Below are 22533 nucleotides of genomic sequence, written 5' to 3' on the forward strand. Positions count from 1 at the left end.
GCAGCCTCAACCTCCCAGGGTCAAGCGATCCTCCCACCTCAGCCTCCCAAGTAGCTGGCACGACAGGTGCGCACAACCATGTCCAGCTATTTTTTTTTATTTTTATTTTTTGTAGAGACGAGTTCTCACTATATTGTACAAGCTGGTCTTGAATTCCTGGGCCCAAGCAATCATCCCACCTCAGCATCCCAGAGTACTGGGATTAAAGGTGTGAGCCTTTGCACCCCGACTAACTTTTTAAATTTAAGCCAGTTTGAACGGGGTTCACTATCACTTCTGACTGAAAGAGGCCTGAATTGTGGAAAAGATGGATTACATCAACAAAGAATTTACTTTGTATATGGTATACTGCTTAGTGGGTCAAAAGTTAATTATTTACCAAAGTTTCTTTGACCTAAAGCATCTTAACCTTATTTGAAAAGAAAATTATTACTGGACAAAGATTATCTTACCAAATCTGTAATAACTGGTTGAATGTAAACTTTGTTACAGCGTGCTGTCTCTAGGGTACAAGCTGCTGCCTCAGGGTTGATATCAGTGCACCTATAAACAGAAATGGAAGGAAACTATATCCTATGTCCATAAGGCAAATCTGTTACTGAGTAATTTCAAGGAATGTTCCGTTAATTCTACACAGAACAGATTTAGAAAAAAAAAATTAGAATGTATTCAATAACGGCAAAGAAAAAGAGAACAAGGATTTGTTCTATTGATGAAAAAGACTGTTAATACTGATACAATGTCCAAGAGTAGAAGAATACACATACATGCATCTGAAGGAATTTATGAAATTATACATCCAATGAAGGAGTACTATGCAGCCACCAAAAACGAAATTTAAAAGGAATTTTTGATAGGAAAATGTTTATGAGATAAAATTAAATTAAAGACACAGGAAGTGAAAAAAAACAGAAGGAAACTGTTGGACCATGTATAGTAAAATTTATAGGTGATTTTAATTTTCTTCTTTATACTTTTCTACATTCTCCAATCTTCCATAAATTTAAGCAACTTTAAATTTCTTATGATATCAAATTATTTACCTAAGAAATCAAATTTAGAGATGATCTAAAATTATGCTGCTTCTACAATTACGTAGTATGATGGAGCAGTTTGAACATGAATAATTTTTAGGGAAGCATAGTTCGTAATCTGAGTTTTTGCTACACTTAAATACTATAAGATACATACTATTTAAAAATTATTTCATTAGAGTTATCATAGTTAACCTGTCGGTGGAAGATCTAGATGAATATGATTTACTTACATGTACAAAGCCTGAGGGCCTATCATAGAAGCTAGGAATGCAGATACTACACCAGACCCTGACCCTACTTCCAGGCATATTTCCGCTCTAAAAAATAAATAAATAAATATTAGTATAGTAGAATCAAAATACTCTTCACAGAAAACGCTCATGCTAGTTTTATTTCTAGCATATATATTTCTCTAGCATCATCACTCACCTGGAAATATATGAAAATAGAAATTTATAATTTCTGACAACTACTTTGTACTTAATATTGCATAACTCAAAATTACTAATATTTTGGGTACATAATATATTTTAAGTCCATAAAAGTTATATATTACCAAACATGGCTTTCAGTTAATTTCAACAAACCATTACATTAAAAAGTATGGAAAAATGTTAATCTAGGGTTGGAAATATTAATGTGAAAGACATCATTCCTTCACACAAGGAGCTCCTAGCTTAGTATTTCCTAAAATAAGGTTTGTATTATTACAAAATTTATTTTTGAAAAAAGTTCCTCTATCATTTTTAATACCTAACATTCACAGAGCCATCAGTATATCCTAGAGAATTAAAAGGTCCCCCAATAATAGAGCAGGACAAAAATTCTTTTTCTGGACAACTATATGCTAATTGGGAAAACAGTATCTGATCTTTGAATGTTAACCATCTTAGAATGCTGTTAACTATAAAATCTTCATTCTACTGTACTTTATCTTTCCATTAAATTTATATTCTTGCCTATAATCTTGGAAGTTGTTTCTTTTTTAGAGACAGGCTCTTGCTCTGTCACCTAGGCTAGAGGGCAGTGGTGCCACCATAGCTCACTGCAGCCTTTAACTCCTGGGCTTGCTCAAGTGATCCTCCCGCCTCAGCCTCCCGAGTAGTTAGGACTACAGGCATGAACCACAGTGCCAGCCCTCTATAATGTTATACATGCATCAAAAGCATAAATCATCCCCATTACAAAGATCAGCTTGATAGCATTTAGGGAAATTTTTAGCACTGAACTCCCAAAACAACTACCCAGTGACAAGCTCCAGAGGTTTTAAACTTTTGGAACCAGTCTACACATCTGACAAGTCTTTATTAGGTGGTAATAAGGTCTGAGAATCTCACCAGGTGGCTTCTCTTTGAAAATAACTATCATGGTCTCATAAATAATTAGAATTCCAAACTAGAAATAACCCAAGACTTTATAACAAAATCAGCTCCTTTTACAGCATACTTTGCAGTGCAATTTGTGCTTGTAAATCTTTCTGGGCTATCTTGAGAAGAAAAGACAAGTTATAAAACAGTACTGTTCCACTGTATATTCCAGTAAATCCAAAAGTTCCATCATCTACAATGAAAGACTAGTTTAATAAGAGCTGGGGCATTTTATACTGGAAAAATATGACCAAGTTTAAGAGGGATAAATAAATACAATATAGATCTTAGAAACCTGAAAGCTGTTTGTTCCATCCTGAGAAAACCCAGTTCATCTTATCTTCAAACAAATCTAACAACCCAAATTCCTTACATTTAAAAATCACAATGTCAGTATTCATTCTTTCTGCTATTAATTTAAAATTGATGGCAATCACTTCAACAAATCCATTTAAATAAAGTGCTAGGGTAGACTATTGTCTGCTAGCTGCATGTAACTTTTTTTTGGTAACAATTAAATGAAAAATTCAGTTCCTCAGTAGCACTAGCCACATTTCAAGCGCTCTGTAGCCACATGTGAGGACTGGCTGATGCTAGACTATGCTATTCAGTGGATTTAAAAATATTTCCCCACTCCAGTAACACAACTTTCTTTCATGTTTGTTAAGGGTGCTTTCTATGTGCTGAGTAAATCAAATAATACCATGCAATTTTAATATGTAATACTTTAAAAATATCAATAAGCAATGTTTCCGGAATATTTTGTTTCCAAACGTGTTATACTATCGCTTCTCTCAGGGACATGTGTTCTTCAGATTAACAGGTGACAGGAAAAGATACGCCTTTGCATGGTAAGCAGTCAGGCAGTTCATGAGACAGAGCAGCCCCCTGGCAAAGGAGATGCGTCCCCGGCACACTCATTACTTGTATCTACAGGAAAATTCTTATTAACGGCGTCCTGGCTGTCAATCATCTGCAAGTGGACCCCGCCTCCTCCGGCTCAGGGCGGTGATAGTCACCGTTCCGGCCCTCCTCCACCGCACTTCTTCAGAACGCCGCAACCCTTTCCCGTCAGAGCCCCTCCCCTCCTCGCACCCTGCCAGCTCGGCAGCCGCTGCCTCGAGCGCGTCCAAAAGCAGAAACGTGTCCTCCGCGGGCTCGTACACGTCGCTGAAGGCGCCGCGGCCCACGTGCCCGTGCAACGGCGTAGGAAAGCTCTGCCCTGCCATAGTCCTTCACTGCGTTCCATGCGCATGCGCGTGCGCAGGGCGTGAGCATGCGCATGCGCATGCGCGTGCTCTCAAGCGCAGGCCTAGGAGTGGGGCTGGAGTTCCGGACGGCCAGCGTGTTGTTGCGTCTTAATTCTAAATTTGTCTGTGGCTGTCCTTGAAGTTCCTAAGTAGACAGTTGTATAATCCGTGACTATTGACATTTGCTTTCTTCTTTGGAACATTTAAATTTTATTCTGTGAACTAGAACCTGATAGTGGGCATTCTGAGTTGTTTTTGACTAAGGTGGATGTTCTTTCTTCATTCTAATGATATATGGAAATTCTGTTTTATTCCTAGTTTGCAAGGATTTGAAAAAATACATAATAAATTTTACTGTTTTTTTGTCAGCTGAACTTTAAGCTTTACACTATAAAGATGAAGACTTTTCTCTTTTTTTACTGTACTTTATAAATTGCCTTCCTGATGAATCACGAATGCACTCTTTTTATAAACCTTAAGCAAGATGATGCGGTTTAATACACTGCTGAATTGGGGACGCTAATAATCTGGCTCCGCTTTTTTACCAAGATTACGCTACCCTCGTTATATGAGTTAGGACGCTGTTTCTGGAACATTAGGTAGAAAGCCTTAAAACTGGATGGGCTTGGTGCCTTTTTGAGTGAATGGATCTTTGATGTTTTGCAACATCTATAAGTTATTAGACTATTCAAGTATTTGCATTCTTTTTGAGTCGATTTCTGAAATTTGTTTCGCAATGAAACATTTTTACAGCTTGTTTTTTAAATTTGAGAAATAAAAATACAGAAAAGTATTTGAGTTACAAATTTTATTTTATTTTATTTCTATTTATGTATTTTTTTTTTTGGAGACAGAGTCTCGCTGTATCCCCCAGGCTGGAGTGCAGTGGCGCGAGCTAGGCTCACTGCAACCTCTGCTTCCCAGGTTCAAGCGGTTCTCTTGCCTCACCCTCCGGAGTAGCTGGGATTACAGGCGCCTGCAGCCACGGCTGCCTAATTTTTGTATTTTTAGTAGAGACGGGTTTTCCCCGTGTTGGCCAGGCTGGTCTCAAACTGCTGACTTCAGGTGATCCACCCGCCTTGGGCTCCCAAAGTGCTGAGATTACAGGTGTGAGCCTTTAACGCACCCGGCTAGGTTACAAATTTCAAAACCCCAAGTTTTAAACCCAGAAATGACAGTATTTTCTCATGTTTCCTTAAAATATTTTTTGAATACAAGAACTAAAATATTACAAATAAGATGGGTGTTCTTTCTCTACTTGCCTTCAGTTTAATTGTGTAACATTCTCTCTAAGGCTCTTATGGATTTAGTGTATGTCCATCTAATCCATGTAAAAACATGGATCTTGCATTTATACGTTTATAGACGTTCATATCTTTATAAGCAACATATGGTGTATTTGTTTTAAAATTTACGTAACTGGTACTAGGTTGGACATTTTTCAAATTTCTTTTTCAGTCAACATTATATGAGATTTATGTTTTGATATATGGTTAGGTTACTCCTCTTAACTGCCATATAGAATTTTATTATGTAAAAATATGAAAAATATATATATATAGAAAGAGAGAAAGAGTTGTACTTGATCTCCTGGGTTCAAGCGATCCTCCTGCCTCAGCCTCCTGAGTAGCTGGAACTGGAACCATAGGTGCTCTCGCACCCAGTATTAGGAATATACAAATGTCTTTTTATCCAAAAATACAAAATAAATTATCTGTAGGCATGAACAGTGACAGCAGTAAAACATTATATATTTTGTCACTTGAAACCAGTAACTGATTGTTATAGTGATTTCCTAAACATCTGCTAGCCTTTTCTTCAGTCATTTTCTCCAGCTGACTTCTCTGAGGTTATTGGTGAGGAACACTGCCTTGGGCTTCCTGCCACAGTTCATTAATTAAAGTAAAACGCTATTCTAATCATTAGAACTTGCCATTTCCTATAACACCTCCCATTCCACCCATTGCACCCAATACACGGTCCTTCTCTTTTTTTAGGAATTTCTGTGACTACAACTTCTGCTGTAGTTAACAGAGAGGCCACCCCAGCAGCATCCAGTAAAGCACTTCTCACAACCTTTGTTGTGTCAATAATTCCTTTTTCCACCATATTCACAAAATCTGACCGTGGCATCACAACCAACTTCTGAGGAACTGCATAGTTTTCTGGACTATCAAAGATCCTTCAACACCCGCATTTTTAGCAATAGTCATTGCAGGAATTTTGAGTGTTCTCTTAATAGTTTCTGTACCAATTTTTTGATCTTCATTAGCTGGAGTCAATGAGTCCAAGGCACCAATTCACCGAAGTAGGGTACAACCCCCTTCCAGAACAATGCCTTCTTTAACAGCAGCTCTTGTAGCATTAAGGGCATCTGTAACTCTTTTCATTCACTTCAACATCACTTGTCCCACTAGCCTTCAGCACAGCTACTCCATCTGAAAGTTTTGCCAGCCGTTCATTCAGTTTTTCCTTTTCATATTCACTAGTTGTGACATCCAACTGCTCAATGATTTCTTGAATACGTTTTTTAATTTGAGCCTTGTCACCTTTTCCTTTTAAGAGCATAGCATCACCTTTGATCACAGTGACCTCTCCAACTTTTCCTAAGTCATGAGGCTGAACATCTTCAAGATTTAAGGTCAACTCCTCTTCTCCAAACGCTGCACCACCAGTAGCAATAGTCATACCTTTAAGGTGGTTCTTTCTATTGTCACCAAACCCTGGAGCTCTGACTGCTACAATCTGAAGACCAACTTTTTGCCTATTCAAAATGAGTGTACTTAGAGTTTCTCCATCAACATTTTTAGCAATTATGACCAAAAGCTTACGGTGAGCATTGGCAATTTTGAGATCAGATACAATGGACTGGACACTAGAAATTTTCTTGGAATTCACATTTCTGACCTTTTGATGTATTAATAAAGTATGGAGAAATATATCCTCAAACTTTAATGCCTTCAATAATTTCTTTTTTTTTTTCTTTTTTTTAGATGGAGTCTCACTCTGTCACCCAGGCTGGAGTGCAGTGGCACAATCTCGGCTCACTGCAACCTCCACCTCCTGGGTTCAAGCAATTCTCCTGCCTCAGCCTCCTGAGTAGCTGGGACTACAGGCGCATCCCACCACACCCAGCTAATTTTTTGTATTTTTAGTAGAGATGGGGTTTCACCATGTTAGCCAGGATGGTCTCAATATCCTGACCTCGTAATCTGCCCGCCTCTGCCTCCCAAAGTGCTGGGATTATAGGCGTGAGCCACCGCACCTGGCCTCATGCCTTCAATAATTTCTAATTCATCAGTAGCGTTTTTCCATCTTTACTGTGGTGAAACCCTGTCTTCTGACCTTTTTCATTGCATCAGAAATTAGGTTGCCAATTTCTTTGTCTCCATTTGCAGAAATTGTAGCAACCTGAGCAATTTCTTCAGGGATAGTCACAGGTTTAGACTGCTTTTTAAGTTCAGCAATTACAGCATCAACAGCTAAACTCACACTTCTCTTGATTTCCACTGGATTAGCACCTTTGTTCAACTTCTTGAAGCCTTGCTTGGCATCCGTAGGAGTGGTAGTACCATCCCCAGCCTCTTCATTTGTGTTATTGGCAACATCTTGAACAAGTTTAGCTGAAATATTTTTATATTTATCCTTTAAGTCAGTGGACTTTGCAACAGTCACACCATCTTTTGTTACTTTGGGACATCCCCACTTCTGCTCAATAATCACTGTTTTTCCCTTTGGCCCCATTGTAATGGCTACAGCAGTGAGTGAAAGGTCTACACCTTGAAGCATTAAGACTCAGGCATCTGCATCAAAAATTTTACATCTTTGGCATAAACCCGAGTGACATGAGGAGCCAGGACCCTCGACGCTGGTGTCATCTGACTTAAGACTGCAGGTAATTGAATCATTTCTGCAGGGCGGTGGCAGGGCTTGCGCACGCTGACGCAGGCTGTCGGTGATGAGCGAGGGGGCTTGTTCTAATTCTCAAAGGAAAGGCTTTCAGCTTTTCCTCGTTGAGTATGATGTTAGCTGTGAGTTTGTCATGTATACCCAGTTTGTGTGTATTTTTTTACCCACAACATGTTGAGCATTTTTATCATAAAGGAACACTGAATTTTACTGAATGCTTTTTCAGCATCTATTGAAATGATTACATGGCTTTTGTTCTTGGTTCTGTTGACATGATGTATCAAACTTGTTATTGATTTGTACATGCTGAACCATCCTTGTATCCCTGGGATGAATCCCACTTGATCATGCTGAATGACCTTTTTAATGTGTTGTTGCACTCCGTTTGCTAATATTGCATTGAGGATTTTTGCATCTATGTACATCAAGGATATTGGCTTGTAGTTTTTTTATTGTGTCCTTGTCTGGTTTTCGTATGTCAGGTTTGTGTGTGTGTGTGTGTGTGTGTGTGTGTGTTTTAACATTAGTGACTCCATTTTGATTCTGACAACTTTCACAGTAGTTAGTGAAATAATAATCTAAGATAGATAATTTTTTTCATTATTTTTATTTTTTATTTTGAGATAGGGTCTCATTCTGTCACCTAGACTGGAGTGCAGTGGTGCCGTCATGGCTCACTCCAGCCTTGACCTCCTGGGCTCAAGCAATCCTCCCATCTCAGCTTCCCAAGTGGCTGGGACTACCGGCATGTGCCACTGCACCTGGGTAATTTTTAATTTTTTTTGTAGAGATGGAGTCTCCCTATGTTGTCCGGGCTGATTTCAAACTTCTGGGCTCAAGCAGTTCTCCCATCTTGGCCTCCAAAGGTGCTAGCATTACAGGCATGAGCCATTGCACCCAGCCAATAGATCATTTTAAATGCATCTTCAAGAATCATTTTAAATGCAGCTTCAAGAACAAATATAATTTGTTCAAATTGTTTTTTGTTGCTATAAAGCCTCAAGGTTGACCAACACTTAAAACACTATAATATAGAGTAGGAGAAAATATTTGCAAAAGATGTATCTGATAAAGGACAGCTATCCAAAATATGCAAAGTATTAGAACTCAACAATAAGAAAAGGAACAACTTGGACAGACACCTCACCAAAGAAGACATGTGGACGGCAAATACGCATGTGTAAGGATCCTGAAAATGATATGGCATTAGGAAATTGCAAATTAAAGCCACAATGAAATATTGTTACACACTTATTATAATGGCCAAAATCTAAAACACTGACAACAAATGCTGATGGGAATGTGCAACAATAGGAACTCTCATTCATTACTGATGGGAATGCAAAATGGTACAGCTACTTTGGAAGACAGCTGGGCAATTTCTTACAAAACTAAACATGCCTTTACCATACACTCCAACGACAGTGCTCTTTGGTATTTACTCAAATGAGTTGAAAACCTGTGTCTACACAAACACCTGCACACTGATATTTATAACAGCTTTGTTCGTAATTGCCAAAATTTAGAAGCAATCAAGATGTCTTTCTCTAGGTGAATGGGTAAACTGTGGTACATCCAGAAAGCAGAATATTATTCAAAACTGAAATGAAATGAACTATCAAGCCATGAAAAGACATGGGGAAAACTTAAATGCATATTGCTAAGTGAAAGAAGCCAAACTGAAAAGGCTATATACTGTATGATTCTAACTAAATGACATTCTGGAAAACACAAAGCTATAGAGGCAGTAAAAAGAACAGGACTCGCTAGGGGTTAAGGAGGAGTGAAAGATAAGTAGATGGAATATAGAGGATTTTTTAGAACAGTGAAACTATTGTTTATGATACTATAATGGTGGATACATGTCATTATACATTTGTCCAAAGCCATAGAATATACTACATCAAGAATGAACTCTAATGTAAGCTACGGATTTGGGGTCATAAACGTGTATAAATGTAGGTTTGTTGATTGTAACAAATGTACCACTCTCTCGTATGAGGCTGATAGTCGGGGAGGCTACATGTGTGTGTCAGGGGGTACAGGGTGTAGATGGGAACACCCTCTACTTTGTACTCAATTTTGCTGTGAACCTAAAACTTCTCTAAAAGATAAATTTTATTTTGAAAAACACTATGACACACTAAAACTTCTTTTGTCCTTATTTGGAAATACTTAGAAATACAATTTTATTAAGATTATATTTAAAAGTAGAGTCAAAAGATATGCATGTTTTAGTGAAATATCTTCTATTGTTATTACTATCATCATAGTTATTATTATTTGACTTAGAAATCCTCAGTAGACATTATGAAATTAGAGATCAGTCATGTTCATGTTGAAAAAGACATATACTTGATAAAATTGCTTCTTATTCTTTTGGCGTTACTGTGGTTAAAAGTCTTGTGCTGTAATGATCTCAGTTAAAAACAGTAAAAAGAATCTCTTCAATATTGTGGTGGACTCTGCACAGTTCATGCAACAAGAGGCATGGTTACCTGCCCATATAGCTTTGTTTGTATCAGCCAGTTGAAATGTCAAGATGGTTCCTTAGCCACTGGATAATTTCACAATCCTCCTCTTCATTTGGTTGCTTTGGACACATTCTATACTGGAAACAAAATCTAGGTTTCATAATACATTCGGAAATAATAGATTCTGTTCTTTTTTTCCAGCTGGTACTGGTAGAGTTTACACATTTACTCCTGCACCATAGGAACAGCTGCTTAAAAAGCTGCAGTGTGTATTTGATTCCATTACGTTGGCACAATAGAAAGTCACGTAAAAGAGGGAGACTCTCTCAGCTTCTCCATATTTGGAAAATTAATTATTTTAAGTGCTTTAAAAAAAATCTCTACAGGTGGTCAGATTCTATGAACTTAGGACCAGAAATTACCTCATCACCTTCAGCTGGTTTAAAGTTGTCTTTGGCTGCTGCACACTTCACAAAATCTTGTTAATTATGATTGTTTTTCCTAGTTATAAGTCCTTCTGGACACATTTTTATAGCATTTATTTTTATCACTTACATAACTACATAAAATATTTTCATTGGTGTCAAAATGTCATGTTATTGCCAAATAGATTCCATTTCAATTTCTAGAAATTATTGGAAAGTTAATACCCACATTTTAATGGCACCCTTGCTATAGTATTAAATCATGCTTTATTGAAATTCACAAGAATCAAAATTACACTGCGTTTATCCAGAATAAAGCACTAGAACAGTTACTTTTTGGCCGTCTTGCCCATTAATTTCTATGCTTGCACTTTCTCTTTGAACAAACAATGAATGAAATTTAGTGTCTTTCTAGAATTGAATTTTCATGAAAGTGATTGTCATATACACACTCATCATCTACTTCTCTTTTCAGCTCAGTGATATTTAGTTCAAGAATTGGTAAGTGAATCTTTTCCCTGGCTTATAAAACTTCACCCTATTTATTTCTATTTCAAGAAAAGTAAAAATATTTTAAAAAGTAAAGTTAGGCAAGAAAGTCGTCTTGCTTGCTAGGCATTTGGTTTCTCCTTAGAGGTGTTATTTAAGAAAACTCAGTCCCCTAGACATCATTTCAAGAATATAATTGTTTAGCTGCAAAGCTACAGTTTTGGGTAGAAAATTCCCTTTGAGGGTTGCACATTGAACCCATATTTAGAGAACCTGAGAAATGAGCTTTCAGCAGTAATCACATTTACTCTTCTCCCCACAGCCTGGGGCATCTGGAAGAAGCCACCAAGAAAGCTGGAGGATGACTAAAGGGCTGAGTTTGATCCAGTTTGCCAGATTAGGTCCATCGCCCTGAGGCCCTTTTTTGCCTAGGTCCTGCATATTCCATGCTATGGACTGAATTACGTCCCTGTAAAATTCGTATTTTGAAGCCTTAACCCCCAATGTCATGGTATTTGGAGATGGGGCCTTTGGGAGATAATTAAGTTTAGATGAGGTCATGAGGCCATGGCCTCATGATGGGATTAATATTCTTAAAAGAAGTGGCTTCAGAGAGCTTGCTGTGTCTCTTTCTGCCACTGTGAGGACACTGTGAGAAGGCAGCCATCTGCCAGCCAGAAAGAGGGATCTAGCTCCAACCATGCTGGTGCATGAAGACTTCCAGCCTCCATAACTGGAAATAAATGTCTGTTGTTAAGCCACTCAGTCTATGGTATTTTGTTATTGCAGCATGAGCTGAGGAATAGAAATGGTCCCCAACCTAACGATGGTTCCACTTATGCTTTTTTGACTTTATGATGGTGCAAAAGTGAAAAGCATTCAGTAGAAACTGTAATTGGAGTATCCATACAGTCATCCTGGTTTTTACTTTCAGTATAGTATTCAAAAAATTACATGAGATATTCCACACTTTATAAAATAGGCTTTGTTGTTAGGTGATGTTGCCCATCTGTAGGCTAATGTAAGTATTCTGAGCATGTTTCAAGAAGGTTAGGCTAAGCTACGATATTCTGTAGATTCGGTGTATTAAATGCATTTTAAACTTAAGATATTTTCAATTTATGATTAGTTTATTGTGACATAACCCCATCACAAGTCAAGGTGTATCTGTCCATCCCCCAAGGACAAGAGACTTGGAGCCTGAGCACACAGGGATGGTGCAAACTCAGATGTTGGTCCAGACAGTTCAGGAACACATGTTTTAAAATTGGAATTGTTGCCTCCATTTTCTCTTTCAGTGTGTAAATGTAACCTCCAAATAAGATTAAATTGAAGAGAAAGCATTAAAGGGCAGTATTCCAGTGGAATCCATGAACAGTTTATAAGTAAAATTACTTGTTTGTTTGCACTGATTTGCTAAGAAGGAAAATTTTAAAAGTAGTTGTTATTCTTAAGAAAGTTACATTTATAGTTTAAGTTATGGTATATTTTATACTGGGCACTGTGCCTTCCTCATAATATTCTTATTAAATATTTGTTGATTTAAGATGTTTTTTACTTCATCACATGTATTTAGCAGAGTAAATTCTTATAAAAGAATTTTATCACATTCTTGTGACAAAGTATCCTCCATGCTAAATGTGGTACTAATTACTTGAGTGTGAAGGTGAAGATTTTTCCTGGCAAATTTGGAACAGCAGCTTAAAAAATAGGTAATACACAGCTGAAGAGTCTTTCTTTCCAGATTCAACTCATATACCTACTATCTTGACTTTCCCTAAGCATATATATTTAAATTCTAGAAACCACCACATTCACTTATTAAACACAAATGCCAAGCATGCATCTAATATTTTTTACATTACATTTTTATTTTTATGAAATACTGATTGAAACAAATAGTCACCCAGGACAGGGGTCCCGAACCCCTGGACCACGGACTGGTATTAACTGAGCTGCACAGCAGGAGGTGAGTGGCAGGTAAATGAGCAGTACTGCCTGATCTCCGCCTCCTGTGAGATCAGTGGCGGCATTAGATTCTCATAAGAGCACAAATCCTATGGCGAACTGCGCATGCGAGGGATGTAGGCGGTGTGCTTCTTATGAGATTTTAATTAATGCCCAATGATTTGAGGTGGAACAGTTTTGTCCTGAAACTATCCCCTCCGCCCCCTGGCCATGGAAAAATTGTCTTTCACGAAACTGGTCCTTGGTGCTAAAAAGGCTGGGGACCACTGATCGAGGGCATAGCTAGTTTTTGCCATAGCTATGTCATAACTAGATGTGTTGTGATAAAATCTCACCTGTAGATCTGTTGAGCATATCAGCCTATTTCATTATAGTAGACAATTCTGTCTGCCGTGGTCCTTCAAAGATATTCACATCCTAATCCCCATTAGGATTAGGGGATTAGGGGAATCCCTATTCCCCTGTGAATATGATACTTTACATGGCAAAAGGGAGTTTGCACACATGATTAAGTTAAGGATCTTGATGTGGGGAGATTGTCCTGGATTAACCAGGTGGGTTCAATGTCATCAGAAGTCTCCTATGAGCGAGGAAGAAAGTCAGAAATAAGAGTAGGATATATGATGTTAGAGCAGAGGAGAGAGAAAGAGAGAGAGAGATTTGAAGATGATATGCTGCTGGTTTTGTTTTGAAGATGGACGAAGGGGCCCTGAGCCAAGGAATGCAGGCCACCTCTAGAAGCTGGAAAAGGCAAGGAAATGAATTCCCCCAAGAGCCTCCAGAAGGAACACAACCATGCCAACCTGTTTTAGACTTCTGATCTCCTGAACTGCAAGATAATAAATATATGTTGTTTTAAGCCAATAAATTTGTGATAATTTGTTATAGTAGCAATAGGAGAAGAATACAGCAAATCAACACTGATTTTATTTTCTTAACGTGGTGCAACTAATACCAACCTAAAAGCAATTTAAACTTTACACACTAGTTGTCAAATTCTCTAAAGAGACAAACCTAAGTGAATATAAGAGGCTAATTTAACCTTCTGACATCTATGGGCACACTGAAGACTGGGAGAACTGGTAGTGTTCACCCAGTGTTTGTCCAACCCTTTAACCCAGCACCCTCTAGACCTGCACTGTCCACCCCACGTGGAGCTACTGTGCCCTGGAAATATATCTAGAATATAATGAGATGTGCAGGAAGTCTAAGATACACTATGGATTTTGTAAAGAAGAGTGCAAAATACCTTGATAATTTTTGTTTTGTTTCGTTTTTGAGACAATCTTGTTCTGTCATCCAGGCTGGAGTGCAGTGACACAAAGTCAGCTCACTGCAACCTCCTCCTCCTGGGTTTAAGCAATTCTCCTGCCTCAGTCTCCCGAAAGTAGCTGGGACTACAGGCACATGGCATCATGCCTGGCTAATTTTTGTGTTTTTAGTAGAGATGGGGTTTCACTATGTTGCCCAGGCTGATACAAACTCCTGACCTCAAGTGATCCACCTGCCTCAGCCTCCCAAAGTGCTGGAATTACAGGTGTGAGCCACTGCACCTGGCAATAATTTTAAAATATTGATCACATGTTGAAATGATACTAGTTTGGATATATTGGGTTAAATAAAATATATTACTAATTTTAATTTTAACTTGTTTTAACTTTATGAATGCTGTTATAGGAAAACTTAAATTACATATATAAGTCATATTTTATTTCTATTGGACAGTGTTGCTCTAAACAGATGAAATCTATGTAATGATGTAATTAATATAATGTAGGTTACTTATGTCAATTGATAGATTATTGATTAATGATTAGACTGCTGCATTTGAGAGAGTTAATGGATTTATTTATATATATATTTATACAGTTTAAAACTAGCATCTCCAGTTTTTGTAGTCATATTTTGCTAGAGTCTGACCTCTACAAATCTCAAATTAAATTGTGGTGAGTTAAGTCAGACTTTGAAAAAAATATCTGGATGAATGCCTAAGGAATAGTGAGAAATCCTGTTGGCAGCTCAAAGGTGGCATTTTTGGATGGCGGGAGGTAGGGTTTTCTGTGTTGGGTGAAAGTGACCTTTGTGGATGTTTTGTTGCTTTCTTTTTTAAAAGGAAGGAAAAGTAGTCCATACCTATGAAGACATTGTTACTATAAAAACCTTAATTTAGGTAATTTTTTTTGGTAAAATGAAAAACATATTTTTTCCCTTTAGTGTAGGAATACTTTCAGGGAAGACACAGAATTGAAAAGAGGAGGCAGCTTGCTTGGCTAAAAATCACCCAATTGAAGCCATTAGGAAAGACCTGAACCTTGTGGCTTCATTAACACATGTGTGTCTGCTTAGGAATAGAATATGCTACCAATAGAATGATTAGGTTAGAGCTTCCTAGACCATTGGCAAACTAATTTTTTTTGGGGGGGGGAACAAATTTATTTTGATGTTTCTGAAAATATCAGGAACTATGAAAAACAAGGTTGATATTTGGCTGTACCAAAAGCAAAGTACAAGTAAAAATAACATTTGAAAACCATGTTTAACCTTAGAGAAACATGTTTTAAAATACTAAGTTTAACATTCTTTTCTCTATAGAGTTAAACAAGTTTTCTAAACCACAAGACTGCAGGTTTGTTTTTTTTTTAACTGACATAATTTTTTAGAAGAAAAAACTAAAGGGGAATAAAAAGCACTTACCTCCTACCCTGGAATCTCATTATTTATAAAATAACATGCTCAAATGTCAGTGAAAATAAACAGTTGATAAACCTGAAAACAAGTCTTTTAATGAGTTCAGGTTACAACCGAACACAGGATTTTGTAGCTGGGAAAGAACAGCTTGTATAACAACCAAGCCTTACCAAATACAAATAGATATAAAAGGCAATTAAAAGCAAATTATAAAATCAAAATATTTCCGTAGAGTGGCAGCTTTCACAAAGTAAAAACAACTTCGTTCCCCAGAACTGTATGTTCTGTAGGCATATGGTCAATTCTTTTCCGAGTCCTTTTGTCTTGCACCATCAAAATAAAAGAATCTTTGTCTTGGAGCAAGTCAGCTGAAGAAGGCACCAAAATTCTATCCTCCCTATTCCCCTAAATAGTATTAATAAACCTCTTATCAATCCTTTCAAGGTAACTTCAACGCCATTAAGAATTAATATTCTAAATATGTAAAGCTATAGAAGGAAGGTCCTGCCTATTCTCTTTGCCCCTCTCAAATCATTCTAGTCTGGTTTACCAAATAGAACCACTAGCTAGGAGGATAGAAATATGTTCCCATGTTCACTAGCCATTAAATAAACATAGCCACTTGTGCAGGAAGCCTAACATTTTTACTACTTCCTAACTTTTTAAAACTTAAGGATAAGCCCATTTCCACAAGCTAACTTTACAGCTCCTTAATATTCTTAATCTGGACGGTTTACTTTGCAGACTTTGTTGGTGTCTGCCTTTTTCAATTATTTTACCCAAAAATAGGCCTTGAAAAAACTTTCAAATTCAGGAAACCCCTGCAGGGAACCCTCATGGTGTGTGAGTGTGAGCACTAAGTTGAAGAATACTCTTATTTCACAGAAATGTAGGACTGTCAGACCAGGGCTGAGTTCATTCTCTTCCTTCAGAGACAAAATTTCAAGCTGAGCAGATTTGGAGAAAGGGTTCCCCATACAGTCATATACTAGTGCTGGGAAAAGGAGAGAAAATACTACTTAATTGTGTTTTGTGGTTCCTCCAGGTGGGTTATAGCAAGATTTGAGAGCTGTACTCTTCATTTTCAAATCCAAATGGCTGCAGAAACATTTCAATGATTCCCCTGGTAAGGTAGCAAATCAGTTTCCTTTTTGATCTAAGACTCTTGTCACTTTAAGAAAAAAAATTGTCCCCAGAACCTTTCAGGGACTTGTTCATTTGTTCATGTGATGAAAATTGTCTGCTAAATAGGCTAGTTTCTGTAGCTATTTTTCATTTCCAAAGCATTCAGCAAAAGCTGGCTGTTTTCTTGTAAGTACGCTGGCAATTCACCTTTCAACTCAAATGTCCTGTAAAGAACTCTTCCTCTGATAAGCCACTGGATGTCTGTATGGTGCAGGAGGTTTATGTGCTGTTTGTCCAGGTTTTTGTTTTGGGTGTTTTTATTTTTTTAACATTTTCGCATAAATGGGTCTTTGATACAGGTAACCAGTTTTGTAGCATTATTCAGAATGTCATTGTATCTTCAAGTTTTTGATATCAGCATCTCTGTGAAGAAAGCAGTGTGCTATAGCGTCAACATCAGGATTTCTTTTTTTTTTTTAATGATGCAAAATGACTTATGGAGACAACCACTGATGGGGCACCAGGAGTGTAGATAACAGACCCCTGGTTATCAGATGTGATGTCACAACATTGTATATTGGCCTTTGTTTTGGCAGGCTCCTAGCAATAGAAAAAGTTTTCTTTGAATTTCATCATTTACAAATCTTACAAATGCTACAGCATGACAAATATTAGTGAAACCTGTTGACTCATCATCCTGGATAGAGAAGCTGCTGCTTTTCTTTTTTTTTGAGACAGAGTCTTGCTCTGTCATCAGGCTGGAGCACGGTGGCGTATCTCAGCTCACTGCAACCTCCGCCTCCTGGGTTCAAGCAGTTCTGCCTCAGCCTCCCGAGTAGCTGGGACTACAGGCACATGCCACCACGCCCAGCTAATTTTTGTATTTTTAGTAAAGACAGGGTTTCACCATGTTGGCCAGGATGGTCTCCATCTCTTGACCTTGTGTTCCTCCTGCCTTGGCCTCCCAAATTGCTGGGATTACAGGCGTGAGCCACTGCGCCCAGCCTGAAGCTGCTGCTTTTCAGTTAATGACACAAAACCTTTTTAGCATCATATGAGATATCATCAGTAAATCAACTTACTGAGAATAAAGTCTTTTCAATTTTGTACTGCATCCTGCCCCAGCATTTTAATGTTATTAGATTCTTATCAACTATGCATATTTTTCTTTCTTGAGATAAGTTCTTCTACTAAATAATTTCCTTCCAAAACATTTTGACTAAAAGTGATTTTTGAACAAAAGCCTTACTGTTTTGATAGTCCGAGAGCCATCTGAAAATAATGAATATCCTTTCTTGTCAAGTGGCTGTGATTTATAGTTACAATTTTTAGTTTTATAAGTTGCATGCCACAGACAATGCACAGTGGGATAGGACAGCTTGGACTGAGTCCATATAAAACCCTTGAGGAGTAGCTTTCATTATAAAGACAGAATTTCTTTGTGTCCCTTGTTGTACTAGAATACTGAAGTATACTCAGAGGACCAAAATTCTTAATCACCAACCTTTTCAGAAATATCTGTAGCTCTGTGCCTAAAATGCCTCTCTTCTTTCTCACATCTTACCTTCCAAAATTGCAGCACTGAACTGTCAGCTTTGTTACACACAAATGTTAATAAAATATAAAAACAGGCCAGGTGTGGTGGCTCACACCTGTAATCCCAGCACTTTGGGAGGCCGAGGCGGGTGGATCACGAGGTCAGATCGAGACCATCCTGGCCAACATGGTGAAACCCCGTCTCTACTGAAAAAAACGCAAAAAATTAGCCAGGCGTGGTGGCCGGCGCCTGTAGTCCCAGCTACTCAGGAGGATGAGGCAGGAGAATGGCGTGAACCCAGGAGGCGGAGCTTGCAGTGAGCCGAGATCGTGCCACTGCACTCCAGCCTGAGCGACAGAGCGAGACTCTGTCTCAAGAAAAACAAGAAAAGAAAAGGAAAAAAATATATATATATATACACATAGACATAACCAAACAAGAAAATCACAAAGTACAAAAACTTCACCAAACAATTCATGATCTAACCTACATGATCCACATTTTTGCAATGTTTACAACAAAGTGGCAGGGGGACAGCTGAGCTGTGGCATGTAAAACCTCCTTCCTTCAAATGAAAACTCCCCTCTGATTTTCTACTTTACAGTCAGTTCACTACAGTAAGTCAGCTGACACCGATAAGAAGAGCCTGGGAGAGGCCAAAGTCCCCCTCTCCTCCCATCCTCCCTTCTTTGCAATAGTGTGGCACATGGGTCCGCCTCTACATAATACCATGAGGGCTGAAAGTTCCCTAACAAAATGATTAACAGGGCGGTGCAATCATTGTTCACTACTGTGAGAATAGCACAATACAGCACACAAATAAAAAACTGTTTTTAGTCACAATTTAAGGTGAAACCCCAGCAACATCTCATAGAGCCCCAGTTGAGAAACCCACCTCCAGCACGAAATGGCCTCCTACGAGAGATCATTTTCATTTGATTTGGACCCTTCTGTGGCTTGACTTGCAAGTTCAGGTTTGGCTGCTCCCTCATTTACCACCTGCGGATTAGACGTTCTTTTCTGCCCTAGCTCTTCAGTATTCTCTGGTACCTGCTGGTTATTTTTCCCTTCTGCTGTATTGTTTTGATCTGATTTGTCAGCAGCTTCCAGTTTACCTTCTTTCCCATTTCCCTGCTTTGAATTAAGCTGTGATGGATCCTTAGAGCTCTTTATCACCTCCTGGAGATGGAATTTTCTTTTTCTTTTTCTTTTTTCTTTTTTTTTTAATGCTCTGTTGCCAGGCTGGAGTGCAATGGCACCATCTCACCATCTCAGCTCACTGCAACCTCCGCCCCCAGGTTCAAGTGATTCTCCTGCCTCAGCCTCCTCCCGAATAGCTGGGACTACAGGCCTGCACCACCATACCCAGCTAATTTTTGTATTTTTAGTGGAGATGGGGTTTCACCGTGTTGGTCAGGGTGGTCTTCATCTCTTGTCCTCATGATCTGCCTGCCTCCTTGGCCTCCCAAAGTGCTGGGATTATAGGCATGAGCCACCGTGCCCAGACGGAAACTATTTTCTAAACTACATGTAATCTTTCATGACACTCAGGCAACATGATTTCTACTATCACCGTATACTGTGGATTGGTGAGATCCACTTTAATTTCTGAATTGAGAGTGCACACTATTCCTGCCAATTCTTTGATAACTTCTCTATTTATGTGACTGTGTCTGGAGTTGGTTCCTTTCAGTGGGTTCGTGGTCTCACTGACTTAAAGAATGAAGCCGCGGACCTTCGCAGTAAGTGTTACAGCCCTTAAAGGTGGCACAGACCCAAAGAGTGAGCAGCAGCAAGATTTATTGTGAAGAGCAAAAGAACAAAGCTTCCATAGCATGTAAGGGGACCAAGCAGGTTGCCACTGCTGGCTGGGGTGGCCAGCTTTTATTCCCTTATTTGTCCCCTCCCATGTCCTATTTCTGTCCTATCAGAATGCCCTTTTCTCAATCCTCCCTGCAATTGGTTACTTTTAGAATCCTGCTGATTTGTCCATTTTACAGAGGCTGATTGGTCCATTTTACAGAGCGCTGATTGGTGCATTTTACAAACCTCTTGTTAGCTACAGAGCGCTGATTGGTGCATTTTACAATCCTCTTGTAAGACAGAACAGTTCTCCAAGTCCCCACTCCACCAGGAAGTCCAGCTGGCTTCACCTCTCATGACTGCTATTTCAAGATTTGTACACAATCTGAAATGTCCCTTTGTTTGGAGCTTTAAACCAGGGTTCCAAAAATGTTTCTGCATATTTTTTCATATCTTCTAAAAAAGCTTTGCATGTGCCTGAGATGGGTAACATTCGTAGAATAACTTGAGTCTTCTTGGTTTTGTACACATCCTGGAGAATATGATGCACCAGTTTCTCAGGTTCTATCCCAAGTGTCCTGATGAAGACGACGTTATTTGCTCCACTTTCCACTGACTGGAATCCTCTTAGGCTCATCTCTGTAGATGCCTTAATGTCACCAACTTCTTTCTTCAAGACAGCCTCCACATCATCATCTTCTCCCTCACTCCCAGAGGGCTGCTGATGCTTGTCTGTAAACTTTTCTGGCCCATACATGTCATCGCCATATTCGTTGAGCAGGGTGTAGGCCTCCTCCACACACTTGAGCTGGTTCATGTTGCATGTGATGAGGAAGCCCCGTAGCCCGGGCTCTAGCTGACTGGGCCCGCCAGATTCGCAGTGCCGAGCTCGCTTGACTAGCACATACTGAGCCTTGCCTCTGTGCTTCCTGCCGCCAGGCTGAGGAGGCTGCTGGGCAGCAGCCGCCATGATGTGTGCAAGCTGAGAGGAAAGAGAAACGTTTCTCCACCGCTGTTGGCGTTCTCACCTCCCGGCGAACTTCTACACGGTTTAGGGGTGTGAATAGAAGAAGTATGGTGGCTTCAACATTTGGCATACATGTGCCTTTTTACCTACAGACCATAAGTAGTTTTGAATCACTTAAGTGCTTTTTGTCTTCTCACAAAGGCTTCATGGACACATCTTTCTCTTTCCGAAGAAACAAATTTCTTTTGAAATCCTGTTAGTGTTTCATGAAGGCATCTAGCTAGTGCAGCTTCCTGGACCAGAGTTATGTTTGTATGATCAAGAAATCTTAGGGAACTAAACAGGATCCGAAAGCAATTATGTTTTGCGTGGCGATCACCTTAGAGTTCAGTGTGGAAAAAACCATATATGTATATTAGGCATGTGTGTGTATATATATATATATAAAGCAAAGTGATGTATGTTTGGTAAAAGACAAAACATTTGCCTTCTGGGCACTCCATACCATTTTGCGAGTGCTAAATATCACCTAGGACATGAGGCTCATGGTTTGACACTCAGCATGAAAATATATATATTAAGAAAATTTAGGCTGGGCGTGGTGGTTTACAACTGCAATCCCAGCACTTTGGGAGGTTGAGGTGGGTGAGGCTAGAGGCGAGCAGTTCGAGACCAGCCTGGCCAACATGGCGAAACCCTGTCTCTACTAAAAGTGCAAAATGAGCTGGGTATGGTAGTGCATGCCTGCAATCCCAGCTACTTGGGAGGCTGAGGCAGGAGGATTACTTGAGCCCAGGAGACAAAAGGTTGCAGTGAGCTGAGATTGTGCCACTGCACTCCAGCCTGGGAGACAGAGCACGACTTTGTCTCCAAAAAAAGAAAAGAAAAAGAAAAACAGAAAATTTGTACAAACTTTATAATTTCAATAAGTAAATAAGTGTCATAAATTAGTATTAGTGGAAGGATTTCTCTTTAAATTACTTGGATCATCCCTCCCCCAACCCATCACCAGTTTTTTACTTTATTTTGTAGGGGCTGCCACACTCATCTAGGGGCTGCATCTACTAATTGATGTAAGTATTGACCACTTGTGGTGTTTTAATGAAAAGTTTCCCCACTTCCTGACAAATCCGTGTACATTTATCATTGTGGTATATGTACAGAAAGGTTATCAGGGCCGGGAGGATCGCTTGAGCCCAGGAATTCGAGATCAGCCTGGGTAACATGGCAAAACTCTGCCTCTACAAAAAAATACAAAAAAATTAGCCAGGTGTGGTGGTGCATGCCTGTAGTCCCAGCTACCCGGGAGGTGAGATGGGAGGATTGATTGAGTGAGCCATAGTCACGTCACTGCACTTCAGCCTGGGCGACAGAGTGAGATGCAGTCCCAAAAAAAAGAGAGAGAGAAAAGTTATCAGAAAGTAGGGAAAACTTTTGAAAGAGTGCTTGGATAAGATGGAAGTCAGCTGCTATCAGAGGCTAACATCCTAACTG

General features: G+C 39.1%; 1 protein-coding gene and 2 pseudogenes across 10 annotated transcripts in view; all 3 read right to left on the reverse strand.

Moving 5' to 3' along the window:
• The window catches only part of N6AMT1 (N-6 adenine-specific DNA methyltransferase 1), a 319675-nt gene extending 316001 nt beyond the window's left edge, over positions 1–3674 (reverse strand). For 8 of the 10 annotated variants that reach the window (XR_010125288.1, XR_010125286.1, XR_010125287.1 and 5 more), the window contains exons 1-3: positions 3500–3648; positions 1268–1354; positions 453–543 (exon numbers count right to left, since the gene is read on the reverse strand). Coding sequence is in view for 1 of the 10 variants with exons in the window: in XM_063659828.1 (XP_063515898.1) it covers positions 453–543; positions 1268–1354; positions 3500–3633 (312 nt within the window). In the remaining 9 variants the exon portion in view is untranslated. Of the gene's footprint in view, positions 1–452; positions 544–1267; positions 1355–3499 lie in introns of all 10 variants that reach the window. The other 2 variants (XR_010125289.1, XM_063659828.1) reach the window with 2 other exon arrangements.
• Positions 3675–5576: 1902 nt separating this feature from the next.
• LOC129022681 (60 kDa heat shock protein, mitochondrial-like) lies at positions 5577–7969 on the reverse strand (annotated as a pseudogene).
• Positions 7970–19184: 11215 nt separating this feature from the next.
• On the reverse strand, positions 19185–21042 carry LOC129022682 (THUMP domain-containing protein 1-like; annotated as a pseudogene).
• Positions 21043–22533: the final 1491 nt, after the last annotated feature.

Source organism: Pongo pygmaeus, chromosome 22 (assembly GCF_028885625.2).
Source record: "Pongo pygmaeus isolate AG05252 chromosome 22, NHGRI_mPonPyg2-v2.0_pri, whole genome shotgun sequence".
Lineage (NCBI taxonomy): Eukaryota > Metazoa > Chordata > Mammalia > Primates > Hominidae > Pongo > Pongo pygmaeus.